This window comes from Erpetoichthys calabaricus, chromosome 8 (assembly GCF_900747795.2).
Source record: "Erpetoichthys calabaricus chromosome 8, fErpCal1.3, whole genome shotgun sequence".
NCBI lineage: Eukaryota > Metazoa > Chordata > Cladistia > Polypteriformes > Polypteridae > Erpetoichthys > Erpetoichthys calabaricus.
In genome coordinates, this window is record NC_041401.2 from 139,998,473 (window position 1) to 140,013,385 (window position 14,913).

The window sequence follows — 14,913 nt, forward strand, 5'->3', positions numbered from 1 at the left end:
TTGGTCTCCTGGCCAAGTATTGTTCTTCCGTTCAACCCTGCTGGGATGCCACCAGCGTGCCCCCTACTGTATTGGCATCTTCTGCCACCCCTCTAGCTTAGGCAGGGAATGCCCTTCCACTCTTTTTGCCCATTCGTCAAGTGGGCCTTCCGGCCAGGTAAGGGTAAGGAGTCCATCCTGGCAGGGATGCTAGTCCCACCATGCCATCTATTATACTGTGTTTAGATAATCAGCAAGGGGATCACTACAGTAGCCCCAAGGGGAAAAATTTTAAAAAGAAATTAAAAAGTAACTGAAGTTTTAAAAAAGGTGCTTGTATTTAACATAGAAAATAAGAACTTAAAATTGTCACAAAGTAAATTGGTGAAATAAAATCTGAGTGCAAAAAATAAAGCAAGGCATAAAATGTTTTTCTCGAGCAGATTGTCCTGTCTCTTTCACTGCTGCTTTTCAGCTTTATGATCCACGCACTTGTCTGTTAGCTAGCAGAGACTAGTGGCTATGAAGCAGAACACACATGGTGGTATATTTTGGTAATTTCCCATCCAAGTTGATAGGATTTTCACTGGATTGTTGACTGTCATTGATTCTTTGACAAGCCAAATTCACTGTTAAATCCCAGGGTCGGCTCTGGTGCTTCTAGAAGGAGAACATCGACTCCTTTTTTGTGATCAGACACCCGTCATGAAATGCATTTTTGTTTTGACCTCAGGTTAATTTTACCAATGTTAACTTTACACTCTCACTTTGAAACTACTATGCAATACAGCCATTATATATTATTTTTATATCCAATTTAAATGTTACACAGTTACATAGGTTGAAGATAGAGTTAAAAATGACATGAAAGCAATTACAAATGAAACAGATATTTTTGGCAACTGACTACCTTTGGAAGGCAGTTCTGCTTCTATTAGCACCGCGAAGATCAAAACGATAGTCTAGTAGCGCTCAAGTTCTTTTGTTGATATTTGGCATAACAAATATTCATTTTTTTAACATTACTTTGTGACATTTGGGCACTTAGTACATTATACACCTTCTCCTGAAATTTATTTTTATTTTTAAAGGTGGGAGCTATAAAGTATACTATGCACAAGAAAAGACATGCGTTATAATTTTCTTTGCTTATGTTTGTATTCTGTTGGTTACAAAAAAAAAATAAAACCTAAATGGAGCCATTAACTCAGGAAACCCGTCTTTGCTAGACTTTCAGTTAGGCTTTGTTCTCCTACCTCTCAAGTTTTTCTAGACATGTGTATATGTACTCTGTGATGTACAGTATGTACCCATCTTCTGTTTACTCCAGCCTTCTCAAATAATTCATTTAAAATAATTACAAATACATTCTCTTTCCCCAACACTGGCAATTATATGTCCACTGATCCTTGATAATATCCCTGTAAGGTGCACTAAAAAAGATTTAAGTTTCTATACCAACTACAGTTATGGGCATCTTTTTTTGCAAATGTCCATCTTTTCATAATGCTGGCACGTTTCGGAAAGCTGAGGTCTTGTGCTTTTGTGAGAGACTGCAAAGCTGTGGTGGTTTTCTCCGTGCTGCATATTCTCGGATGTTGGGCAATCCAGACAGCACACAACAGCTCAAGCCGCCACGGTCCAAATTCATGTCTTGAACCTCCTTCCATTCATTAGTGTCCTTGTTGTAATATTCTGCTTGGGCAGTGGTGCTAAACCCGTTGAAGCCACCCACTGCAAAAATAAGCTCCTCCATCAATGCAATGCCAAAGTTGCAGCGTGGACTAATCATTGAAGGAATTGGCCTCCATGTGTTGGTTAGAGGGTTATATGCCTCAACAGTGTTTAGACAATTTCTTCTGTAAAATCCACCAACCTGTAAGAGAAAGTACAAAAATATTTATATTGGCTTTCATCTACAAATTCATTTTTAGAGACCATTTTCACGAATAGAAATGTTTACTGTAAAAAAATGTTAAAAAAGACAAAATTGTGAGATGGTGTGTTGTGCTATCTATAGGATTCAAATTCATTGGATCATTAGCTGCACCATAAATGAAAAACAGGGTGGCACGGTGGTCCAGTGGGTAGTGCTGCTGCCTCGCAGTTAGGAGACCCAGGTTCGCTTCCTGGGTCCTCTCTGTGTGGAGTTTGCATGTTCTCCCCGTGTCTGCGTGGGTTTCCTCTTGGTGCTCCGGTTTCCTCCCACAGTCCAAAGACATGTAGGTTAGGTGCATTGGCGATTCTAAATTGTCCTTGGTGTGTGTGTGTGTGTGTGTGTGTGTGTGTGTGCCCTGCAGTGGGCTGGTGCCCTGCCCAGGGTTTGTTTCCTGCCTTGTGCCTTGTGTTGGCTGGGATTGGCTCCAGCAGACCCCCATGACCCTGTAAATAGGATATAGCGGGTTGGATAATGGTTGGATGGATAAATGAAAAACATTTAAAGCATGTGTAGGAGAGTATCTGAGAAAACTACTAGATGTTTGAAAGTAACTTTGCCTGAAGGCAATGTAGTTTAAGATCACATGAAACATTCATGTATGTTGAGGCAATCCATCTATCCACTCCATACAGTCTTCTTTCCAAATTTAAGGCCAAAGAAAGCTACCATTCCAGCAACACTGGGGCATAAAATAGAAGCCATTCTTGATGGGATGCCAGAACATTTCAATTTACATTAGCACATATTCAATCTCACTCAAACAAAGTCAACCTAAAGACACTAATAAAATTAACATTCACAGCTTTGCAATTTAAAGATGTCAATTAAACTAACACATTTTTGAATGGCATGTTACCTTAACACACATATTTTTGTAATGTGGGAAAAAAATATAAATACTTGAAGAAAACCCACACAGACTCTGTAATAAAGAATATTCTGATTTGCATATATTTAAAGAGAATCATAAAGCATGTATGAGAACAAGTATTATATATTGTAATGCACATTGGCATGGTAAGGTTTAAACCACCAAAAGCCCTCGCTTGTCTATTTTATTATTTTTCTCTTTGCAGCTGCTAAGTTTAAAAACTTCAGTCAATGACATTGTGTACTTTAGAGGGCTAAACAGGCCATTGTTATAAGAAATGCAGCCACTGAGATTTTGGCCATGACAGAAAACCAGATAGGCCGTTTGCTTCCATTTGCAGCGGCTGGGTCTCTGCCTCCCTGTCTGCTTGCCTGGACAGGTGATGACAAGTGAAGGAAAATGCAGTTTATAAGAAACAGTGTTATTGTTTATGGGGCACAACTGCCCCAACCTCTAGCCCAATATCTAATATGTGGGTCTGCCTGATTCCAACTTGCTGGTGGGAATCGATTGATAAATAAGTTTTGGACACCTGCACAGGGTATGAAATGATGGCAGTTTCGGTCAGGTGATGGACATTAGGTAGTGATGGGAAGAGTCAGAAGGATAAGAGTATTTTGCATAAGTCTCTCTCTCTCACAAAGGCTCAAAAAAGGATGCAGATCCTTAAAACCAAAAGCGAGAGCATCTGTCAACTCCACAGGTCTGTGCCAAACAATTAGGTCCTACACCTAAGACAGCCTGACCATAAACTCAAGCAGCAGGCTTATGGCCTACACAGGCCCAAAAAAACTGTTAAAAAATCTCTACTCAAATGAAACAATCAAGGTTCCTTGAATGTTTAAATATGTATTAAAGGATTCAAAAGGATTCCTGAGAAAAGAAACATAAGTAGAAACAAAAATCACCCAAACCAAAAGGCAAACCTGAAGGCAAGAAATGCAAGATCGTACATAATATAGAAGAATGGTCATTCTGGCCAGGAAGGAACATGGTTTACTAGGATGGGAGGCCAGAGCAGAATGATAAACTGATTGACTAGCTTGACGAAAAGATAACTTTGTGCCAAGCAAAAGGGTCACTGCATATGACAACACCCAATTGGTCCATGATGTGTGAAAGGAACTAGAATAAGTTTGTTCTCTCTACTTCTCTCTCTCTCCTTCTCCCAATTCTCATCCATGGAGGAGGTCAAGTCATTATTCACTCCATTCAAAGGCCACGCTGAATTAAGGGCCATATTGGACCAGGCCGGATCAAAGGCTAATTAAACAGTGAACTACATGAAATTCTAAGCAAGATGAACTGATTATTGCTCAGGTCATATCTAATAAAACCCCCATGTGCGTCCAGGGTGTCCATGTGTGTGTGTGTCTTCTGGTGAAGTGCGCATGCGCGGGGCCGCACCGCGCATCTCACGGTGCCGTGCGCAATGTTTATGCACTACTGTTCTAGTGCCCGTTATTGTAACGGGCTTAATGTCTAGTTATTAATATTTAGCCAACATTTATTTTAGTTTTGCTTATTATTTTTGTGTAACTTAACTCCTGCCTGTTCTTTTATTCTGTTTAGTTAACTGTTATTATGATACAAAAGCGAAGGAGGAAGTGCTGAACTGCAGTATTTGACAGTGTGGTAAGAATATGGAATTTGAGACATTTTGTCTGCACAATAAAGAACATAAAAGATAAGAATAGGGTCACCCAAGGACTCTAACACAACACAGCAACAGGAAACATATTTTAATTATTCTCAGTGTTCTTTGCAATGCGTCAAGTCAGTAGCCAACTAATATGCAAACTGTGAGTGAAATGGCTGAGGTAGGTAACTGAGCTTTGCTGATCCAGAGAATAAAATTGCAATTTTAGAGTCATTATAGTTAAGAGGTAACATTTCTAGTGGCATTAATAAGAAAATAAATCAGGCTTTGTGTGCATAACAGGTCTAGCATAAACCAGCAGTAAGTAAGTCAGGGATCTCACATTCAAAAGTAAACAGGAATGGGATCAAGAACAGATTGTAACTTTTATGGTATCAGAGAAGTATTTAAAAATCTGTCATGAATACAATGGTAGATCCTAAAGCAGGACAATGAAGGAAGAAAATGTGTCTAAATTGTGCTGTGAATGGGGTTTATTTAACTAATGATGATATAAGATAATCATTCAAGATTTAATTAATGATAATATCAGATAACCAATAGGTTAATCCTGGAAGTGATGTGCTTTTAAAAATCAGTTTACAAAATACTGCAGTATTTTGCATTGTGAGTGTGGAGTAAAATGCTGAAATTAGTGCAAGGTAAAATAATCAAACATTGTTTTACTTTCAAATGTCTTTTTTTTTCATTAGAATAGCACTTTTTTAAAATACTTGAGTTGCTTTCAAAAAAGTGACAATAAATCTAATGGCTTAGGATATATAGTACTAGAAAGAAGAAAATCAGCTTTTCTAAAATCAAATTAACACATCACGTTCAATTTCCATATGTAGTATGTCACCTAGTTATTGCTTACATTGCAGATTAGTGTTTAGCCTGAATTGTAAGAATAAAGACAGTACAGTTCTTCACAAAGAAGCAACTACTAATATGCAATGAAACTGCAAACTGCAATGTTGACACAGTTCTGGACCTCAAACTACAAATTATAGGTGAAAGCAAAACAGAAGACAACCTACTATATGTTTATTTTTTCTGCAAAATTTCAGACATTAATATTCTTGCACATTTAGATTTAAGAGTTTGAGACTCACTGTAAGTTACCAGTGATGTGGAGGAGCTCAGTAGTACATGGAGGTGATTGTTCTGAATGATGAACTGACAACGCAGGATAAGGGTTGTATTTAGGCTGTGAAGGTGGTGGAGACTTTAAAATAATTGGTTAAATATGACTAGATAGATAGATAGATAGATAGATAGATAGATAGATAGATAGATAGATAGATAGATAGATAGATAGATAGATAGATAGATAGATAGATAGATAGATAGATAGATAGATAGATTGATCCCCAAGGGGAAATTCACATACTCCAGCAGCAGCATACTGATAAAAAACAATAATCAGGTTACTTACTGCATAAACTTCATTATTGTATGCAACTACTCCCAGGCTGCTCCGCTTGGTTGGCATTGGTGCAATCATTGACCATTGGTCCTTTTGAGGGTCATAAACCTCTGCTGTGGCAAGGAAGACCTGGTCTTTGGAGCCCCCACAAATGTAAATCTGTAAGAGTAAAGACAACAGCCATTAGAGCTGTTGGTTAGAGTTACCATAAGCAAGGAATTCTCGGTTACAAATAAAAACTGGCTAATGTAAAGACACTGAAGTAAATAACTGTTCACTGACATTAACATAAATGAAAAAATAAGTAACTTAAGATTGATATATTTTTAGAAAAGGGAAACACAAATGCAAGATACTGTATTCTCATCAGTTTATCATTTTTTTATATTCACCTTTTGATGTATAAAGCATTTTAATCAAAAATGCTTGATCCTTATTATACATCAGTAGAAAATACAAATTACTCTACGCATCTAATATGCATTTATATAACAAACACAGTAATTATATATGTCCAAAAGTGGGTGAATTGGTGGTGCAGTCATTAGCAGTGTGGCACCTCATCACACTAGATTTGCACTTTCTCTACAGTCTGTGTGAGGTTTTTTTCCAGTTACTCTGGTTCTGATCCCACATAACCAAAGACATGCATGTTAGGTTAATTAAAAACTATGAACTAATGCTATTATGTGTTAATGTGTGCACCATTGCTGTTATTTCCAGTGGACTGATGTTCCCTCCTGGTCTGGTCTCTGTCTTGTGGTTAATATTGAATGGTTGGATAGAAAAATGGATGCATGGATGTTCTGAATTTTAAATTAATAAAATAAAGATACTTGTTTACATACTGTAACTTCATTGAACACAAGAGTTCTGACGACCACTGCAAATAAAAATGAAGGCTAGTTTATCTTAGATTTTGACTTTCTAATATCAGAAAGAATTTTTTCCATCAGTCAGAAACCGTTACTCAGACAGAATGCAACCAGAAGTAGAGGGAAGATGGAAACTTATGAGCCCAGCAGTTGGCATAGATAAAGGGACCCCTTTGTTAAAATGCACTTTAATCTCATGAAGAAACAGGCAATAAATATCCAATGCCTAAAACACTCCTGTGGAATGAGGTTTTATTTTATTCATAATTCTTCAAAAATAAATTTCAGTAATATAAACTAGAGGGCTGCGCTACGTGCCAACCACTATGCGTCCCTGCCGCTCGCATATGGGAATTGTATCTTATAATTCTCGCAGATTCTCCTCTTCATTGGGAAGAAACACTACTTTTCCCTGATGGCAAAATGAATTAGACAATCTACAAGTCTCCGACTTATTAAATCCAAACAATATATTCGATCTCTTTTCGCTGTTCCGTTATTTACCGAGTAATAATTTCCGTTTGTTTGCGCTAATGTGATCTTTACTATCATTTTTTTGGGACTTTCGAATTTTAGTACTTTCATCATCTCTAATCTGCTCTGCATTTGTATCGTGCCAATGTTTTTGAATTCTTTACGATGTTCTACTTTGTCATCTACTCTTTGTCTTTTATTTCCGTTCCCGGGTGTGGTTAAATCTCTTGGCACAAAGTCTTGTCTCGTGGGACGTGAAAGTATCCCTCTGAAAATGTCATGTCTCCTCCCAGGATTTTGTTATTATAATAGAGAGATTGGGACTTAAATGGATTTAAGATATCTTGAAATAGATGTATTTTCAGATTTCTCCAATTAATTTTTAAGATATTTGAGATCTGAAAATGTTAAAACTGGCTTTCCATGTGATAGAGCAAAACTACCATGTTTAACCAGTAATGTAAAATTTGATTCTTAGTTCTAAAACTCCTGAAGAAACTGCAAAAACACTGCCTCCTGTCCAGACATGGCAGTAACAGAATCTTTGACATTGAAGCTGTGAGATACCAAGCCTAATCATTTCATCATTATGCTGTCATGTTAATATGCAAGTATTTCTTCTATAAAATAAAAGTGGACAGAGCTCTTTCTCAGCACACAGCATTTTGAGGAGCAATTTCATTGCTATAATTAAGACAATGGAATAAAACCAAAAGTGCTTTAATTAGTAAAATAACATTATCAGTTGTACCACCACACAGTTAAACTGTGCATAAGCTAAAACTCCATTTTCCAAAACAGGGAATGTCAAGAACAATCTTGACTTTTTCACATTGTAGGACTGTGACACGGATTATTCTAAAGGCAAAACCATAATGCAAGAGAACTATAGCTGATGCACCAGCGGGGCTGACGTTCTCCTTCTAATACAAAGCAAAGCTTATTCCTTCCTCATTCTTATTACCATGCTTGACCATTGCCATGATATTAGATTTTTAATTCTTACTGTGAAATGTAATTCCAGATATAAATATCTAAAACTATCCTCTTTTCACTCATCTCTCCATATGTTCTAGAACTGTTGGACATCATGCAGGTGCATTTTAGCAAACCTCATGTCAACAACGCTCTTGTTCGTAATAGGAAGCAGTTTTTCTGTTTTAGTATTCTGCAATGAATTTCTTGTTCGTCCATTGTCTTTCTGATATTGGAATGAAGAACACTGACAGCCAGCGTGAAAGCATCATACAGATCCTTAAACATTATCCTTGGGATTCTTTTAGAGTTAACATTAACAATGCCATAATAGGCACTTTCAAAGACATTCTCCACTGGTTAAGTAGGGTTCTAAACGTGGGTGCACCATTTCTTTAAACTGACTTTGTAATATTTTTCATACAAAAAGTTGTCAACCATACTTTTTCCACATTCTAGAGCAATTAGGCAGCGCTAACCTAAATTGGGCATGATTTTCTAGCTGATTCCTTTAATTAGGTGAAACTCCCATTGGAGCAAATAATTTTTTCACACCCTAGGAAATTTTGACTAATTTTGTTGTGCTTTCCTTCTCTGGGACTGGTTTAGCCACAGAGATAGCACACTTTCAAAAAACATTTAAATACAAAACAACAACACTCTCAAATAACTAAGCTTACTGGTGCAGAATCAGTGCCAGAAAGTACTATCACACAATGTTTGGAGGTTTTAAAACTAGCTAATTTATGTGCTGTTCTGTTATCTCTATGTCCTGTCCACACCACATCCAGCTCCACCCCAGCAACTGCTTCTGTCACTCTTCAGCTGAGCACTCCTAAGGAAGATTCCTTTAAATTCTTTTAATCAAAGCGGTGATCGCTGGAGTAAGGCATGCGACTAGGAAGTTGTCAAGTTCGTTCTGTGCTTGAATGAAAGCTCCAATACTGAAGAAAGCCCTAACACTGTTCCTTTAAGTGCCAGAATAAAGGTTTCTTTGCCCTGCTTGCCTCCTTTGTGCAACTCAGAAGCCAAGTGGCTGAACCAGCCCCAGAGAAGAAAAAAGCAGCATGATCAATCACAATATGGTACAGTGGGAGTGTTTAGCAATGCTGCCCTGAAAGCTTCAGTGTTCAGGTATTCAAATCTCGCATCTGCCTGTTCTCAGCAGGGTAGTATATGTGTGTGTGGGTGTATTGTATAAGCCCTCTGATGGCTAGTGCCCCATCCAGAGTTAGCTCCTGTCTTGGGCATAATACTACTGGGAAGGACACCATTTCAAAAATGATCCTGACCTAGAGTATTTCAATTTTGGTGACAGATGGAAGGAAGATTTTATTCTTGATTATTTGGGCAACAATACTTTCAAAGGAATTATCAAATGTTTGTCTTTTTTTTCATAAAATGTCCTCTCTATATTATTACAAACCATAAACAATCTTGTGATTTTCTTTGAAACATATGCAGTAATATAGCTAAATTAGAAAGGGCTCTGTGTATTTAATGCCAAGACATAGGCTGTATTTTCACTTGGACTGCCAACAGTTGTATTCTTCTGCCTAAACTTCTGGTTTGCTTCACTCCGTGGTGAGCGGAGCTCAAAATGTCTTGTTCATTTGCAGTATATTTGAATTCAGTCAGTCATGTCAGTCATTATCCAACCCGCTATATCCTAACACAGGGTCACAGGGGTCTGCTGGAGCCAGTCCCAGCCAGCACAGGGCGCAAGGCAGGAACCCAGCTCACCACAGGGCACACACATGCACACGAAGAACACACTAGGGTCAATTTAGGATCGCCAGTGAACCTAACCTGCATGTCTTTGGACTGTGGGAGGAAACCGGAGCACCCAGAGGAAACCCACGCAGACACGAGGAGAACATGCAAACTCCACACAGGGAAGACCCAGGAAACAAGTCCAGGTCTCCTTACTATGAGGCAGCATCGCTACCACTGCGCCACCTTGCCACCCTATATTTGAATTACTGTCCATTAATACCATCTTCATCCATTTATTGTCTCTATTTTAATTTCACAACATATCAAACATTACCTTCCCATTTAATGCAGTGGCACTTGCATCATTTCTCCTCACATTCATAGAAGATGTTGATGACCACTGGTTCAACTCTGTGTTGTATTTTTCAGCTGTGTTAAGGAGACTATGACCATCAAACCCACCTAAGGCATAGATGAAATCATTGAGTGCAACCACACTAAAGTAGCAGCGACAAGAATGCATGGGAGCCACTTCTTGCCAGACTCTGGTCACAGGGTCAAGTCTGTGCACCACGTTGAGGTAATTAATGCCATCAAATCCACCAATTAAATAAATATATCCTTTTATATAGACAGTTCCAAAGTAGGCTCGAGGGTTCTCCTTTTCACAGGTCACATCTGTCCAAATCTTGGCACGTGCATCATACGCTTCGATGATATTGGCTGGATGACTGCCATTCCATCCACCAATAGACAGCAAGATGCTGTATGGAAGGCGGGTATGTGATATGGGATAGCTAGGCTCTGGGGTACTTGCTTCAGTAATGCTGAGTTCATTTATCAACTGCATCAAGGCCCTGTAAACAAAAAGTTTATACTCCACAGTATCTTTTACGTAATCACTCTTCTTTGCATTATCCAGAAATGCTCTGGACTCTTTCAGAGTCAAGCGCACCTGTAAAATGAAGAAGAACAAGAGCATCAGTTAATTTTGTCCTTGACATAAAACTATTTTCGAAATGCTTTTATGATTTAGACCCAAAATCTTCAAAAAAGGGCCTAACTATTTAAAAAAAAGATCTGAGGATTACAAACTCAAATATGGCTTAAGGCTTAAAATCTCAATAAGCATGAGGGGACTGACAAAATCCCTGACTCAAATAACCAAAATCTTTACATTAAAATGTATTTAATGAAGAGAAAGCCTCCAAAACAAACCAAAAAAATCAAAAATATCCAAAATTTCAAAATTATCACAAAACTTTCAAAAACTGAAAATAAATGCACAATTGTAAAATTATATACTAAATGTGTGGTAGTGCTTTGAGTAGTGAATAAAGCGCTATATAAATTCAATGAATTATTATTATTATTACTATTATTATAGCAAAAGGTGATCAAAATAAACACTAGTCCAAAAATCCACAAATACAAAATTCAGAAAAAAATTGCAAACCAAAGGATTCAAATGAATAAGGTAAAAAAAGCAACAAATGTTCAAGAGAAAAGGAGATGCAAAGGGAATAGTGAACAACAACAGTTAAAGCTAATGCTGGTGCAGTTTGATTTGAGCCTGCTAAGCCCTCGAGTCTCTGGAAGCTGCCGCAGTACCAAGAGAAAAGTCATAAGGAGAACATGTGAACTACGCAATGACAGTACTTAACTTGTTAAATTATTAAAACATAACCCCCAGTACCTTTGAAAGAAGTTTAGGGAGAAATTTTTTTCTCTCATTTGGCTGATGGAAGATCCACTTCATGATTGCATTGAAGACCTGACTCTCAGTTTGAACATTGAGCTCATCCTGCTCAATTATGTCATAAAATTCAAAAAAACTGAGCTGTAGGAACTCTTCCGACACTGTGACCAGGTTTTTAAACTCATTCATGGTGAATCTAAATGCTTTAAAGTGTGTCTCAGAACAGGAATACCGATACGCAAGCTTGCAGGTCCCTAGGCAATTTTCCAGACTGAGGTGGGATTCAAGGAAATCACAGCAGAGTTTGACAAGCCCAAGTATGTTAAACTGATCAGACACAGAGAGGAGCTGCGTCACATTTTCTTCTGTAAGTGAAACAGTTTGGGTGTAGGCAAATGTAACAATCATTTCCATCATGTCAGGAGAGATTCCAGGAATGCTGTATATCATTTTCTTCTTTTTCTTTTTGCTGTTCCACCTCCTTGAGAACAAGGCTCTACAAGTAAAATCACATACATATTATGTGTCATAAGCTGAATGGCTAGCTGAATGGCTTTAGCTATACAAGGTAAAGATGAACAGGATCAGTTCCTGGTCATCTTTATGTTCTCTTTTGTATAGATTGTCACAGAATTTCCACATTTCACGATGTGATGGACCCTGTTCAGGGTTTGATCCATCATTGCAACCTATGCTAGCTGGGATAAGCTCCAGAAGACCCCTGGGATTTGGTCCAAAAAGTTTCCAAAAGAAGACATATACTTATTCTTTTCAAATATCTTTAAAACTTACACAGATGATTGATTATCTTTGGTAGTCCACAAGGAAATGTATAGTTTAGGAAAGAAAAATCTTATCCACAAGGTAAAACAAATGCAGCCTTATTTGTTGATAAAATATTTGAGACAATGGAACATAAAGCGACAAACATTTGTTAGCACATAGCCAGACTAGATGCTATAATGTTTGGATTTTCACAGATCCCTTAAAGACTCTTACAGTATACTTTGAAAGGTCAATGCAGTCTTAATTGCCAAGGATCTTAGTAGGAGAAGCCTCATACAGTACTGGCTACTAACACTAAGCTTTCCTTTGAGCTTTTAAAATCTAATTTTATGGTGTTTTTGTAATCAATGCCTTTTTTTTTTACCAAACACACTTCCACAACAAATACATTGCACATTATATTTAAAAAGTGAAAATGTACTTGCTTTTATTGGAGTATGGTGAATCAATGAATAAGAAGCCCATACTATCTTTCCTTTTTGTTATTAATTTATTAATAAATCAAAATCAGAATAACAGCATAAAATAAAAGGAAGAATATAGCCATAAAGAAAAATAAAACTTAATGATACACCACCACACTCACATAGCAACTCTATGCTGCTCTATGATGCAGACAGCACAAGGAGGACGATGGAACATGGCTGAATCCTTTGATGTTACACTTGCGGGCAGTAAGAATTTAGGCTGCATGAATTGGTAGTTGGGGTTTCTTAACTTACAATGTCCTTTGGTCAAATTTGCACAAAACCATGTTTTGAGTTTAAAATCAGTTAAAGCACCCTAAATTTCATTTGTTCAAGATGAAACTTTGTGAATGTTTCCATATTCTAAATTGTAAAAAAACAAATCCTGTAATTTGTACTGCTTCTAACAACTGTTAAATTTGCCATGTCTTTCAGGTCAGTGTTGACCCACCATTAAATGCAATAGATATGTCACGGCATTTAGGCTAGTTTTTTGCTCTTATTTGCTCTAAAAAGTGACCGTTTGTAGTAAAGTGCCTTCACTCTACACAAAACAAGTGAATTTCCCCTTGGGATTAATAAAGTATCTATCTATCTATCTATCTATCTATCTATCTATCTATCTATCTATCTATCTATCTATCTATCTATCTATAAATGTCACATTTTTGTGCATCTGCTACAAATTTAAACACTGCCATATTCTTTGGGTCCTTTTTTTTAATCAACTACTATATACTTTAGTGGATCCCACTAAATGTCATCTGTTCTACAGAAAAACATGGATCATCTGGATCAGGCTGTAAATGGTGACCCTCCACACCCTTTACTTTGAGAGGAATCATTACTGCCAGACTTTCAAACGTTTGGGATCACCCAGAAATTTTCATATTTTTGATAGGAATTGATACCTTTTGTTATCAAGATACCATTAAACTGGTTAGCTAAAGCATTAGTGCTCCTTCCAGGGACTATTACTGTTTCAGTTATTGATTTTTAATTTACACATATGGCTGCAAGTCCCACTTTCAGTAGCCATTCCTTCAGTGTCCTAATGGTAAACTCACATTAGCTTATTCTTTATAATTAGTCATATTTACTTGCTAATTGGTTATTAGAGAAACCTTAGTAATTGTATTGGCACCACTGAAACCTGCTACTCTGTTCACTTGGGTTGAGAAGCACTGGCATTCCTAAAGTTCACTTCTGGGTTCAAAAATGGACAAAATGAAAAAGCTTTCTTATGAAAAATGTCAGTGTCTTGTTTTGGTTTTTTTTTTCCAGAATGATGGATATTCCATGTGACAGATAGCCAAGAAACTACAGATTTCATAAAAAGGTGCCTGTTGATGTCTTGAGGGAAGAGTTTGAACTGGATAAAACCAGGATAGAAAAAGAAGAGCAAGGCCCAGATGGGCAACTGCATAAGAGAATAAGGGTATCAAATACATTAGAACATCTATGTTGCAGAGGACACTAATATTGTAGATGTATTTAAAGAAGAATTCAACCGAGGACTAGCTATGGTTGATTTTTGAATGATTTGTTCTTTTTGTACAACTCTGTTAAGTGAGCACGAATTAATCTTTTCAATGGAGCTCAACAGAATTTGTACTAAAGTGCATGCACATTCTGTGTGATATTATCATCATCGTCCCTTTCATTGCCACTGTCTGCTGGTGGATGTGTATAGCACATGTGCACAAACCACCTGGCTCATGAATCACAACTTATTTGATTTATGAACGAGTCACTACTCGAGAATCAGTCTGATTCAGATTCATTTGATTTGTGAATGAGTCTGTACCTATGAATCATTTTACCTATTTTTGTTCATTTGATTCATGAATGAAGAATCATTATGAGTTGCAAAATTCTCAGTCACTTGTTTTTCTGTAATTTCTTACTTTAATTATTCATATTAAATATGCTGTCATGCTTTGCATATGGTACAGGGCAATGGCATATGAATTATCATGTTAAATATATTATATATTTATATATAATTAATCAGATATTTATAAATAATGAATTAAATATAACCAGCAATAATAACATTACTAG

At 37.1% G+C, this 14,913-nt stretch overlaps 2 protein-coding genes across 2 annotated transcripts in view; one reads left to right on the forward strand and one right to left on the reverse strand.

Annotated features, from left to right (window-relative positions):
- The window catches only part of vps8 (VPS8 subunit of CORVET complex), an 893,492-nt gene that overhangs the window by 157,403 nt on the left and 721,176 nt on the right, over nucleotides 1-14,913 (forward strand). The gene's annotated exons all lie outside the window — the stretch shown is intronic.
- Nucleotides 1,001-12,085, reverse strand: LOC114656617 (kelch-like protein 10). The gene is made up of 4 exons (XM_051931415.1): nucleotides 11,594-12,085; nucleotides 10,232-10,852; nucleotides 5,867-6,016; nucleotides 1,001-1,855 (listed from the first exon to the last, which is right to left on the reverse strand). Exons 1-4 carry the CDS (start codon nucleotides 12,044-12,046, stop codon nucleotides 1,481-1,483), a joined length of 1,599 nt encoding a protein of 532 aa, XP_051787375.1. The 5' UTR covers nucleotides 12,047-12,085; the 3' UTR covers nucleotides 1,001-1,480.

Coding starts and splice junctions, on each gene's coding strand:
- LOC114656617 (XM_051931415.1), bottom strand. CDS start 12,046: ATGATATACAGCATTCCTGGAATCTCTCCTGACATGATGGAAATGATT. Junction 10,853..11,593: donor TCCCTAAACTTCTTTCAAAG/GTACTGGGGGTT, acceptor TTCATTTTACAG/GTGCGCTTGACTCTGAAAGA. Junction 6,017..10,231: donor CCACTGCATTAAATGGGAAG/GTAATGTTTGAT, acceptor TTACTCTTACAG/ATTTACATTTGTGGGGGCTC.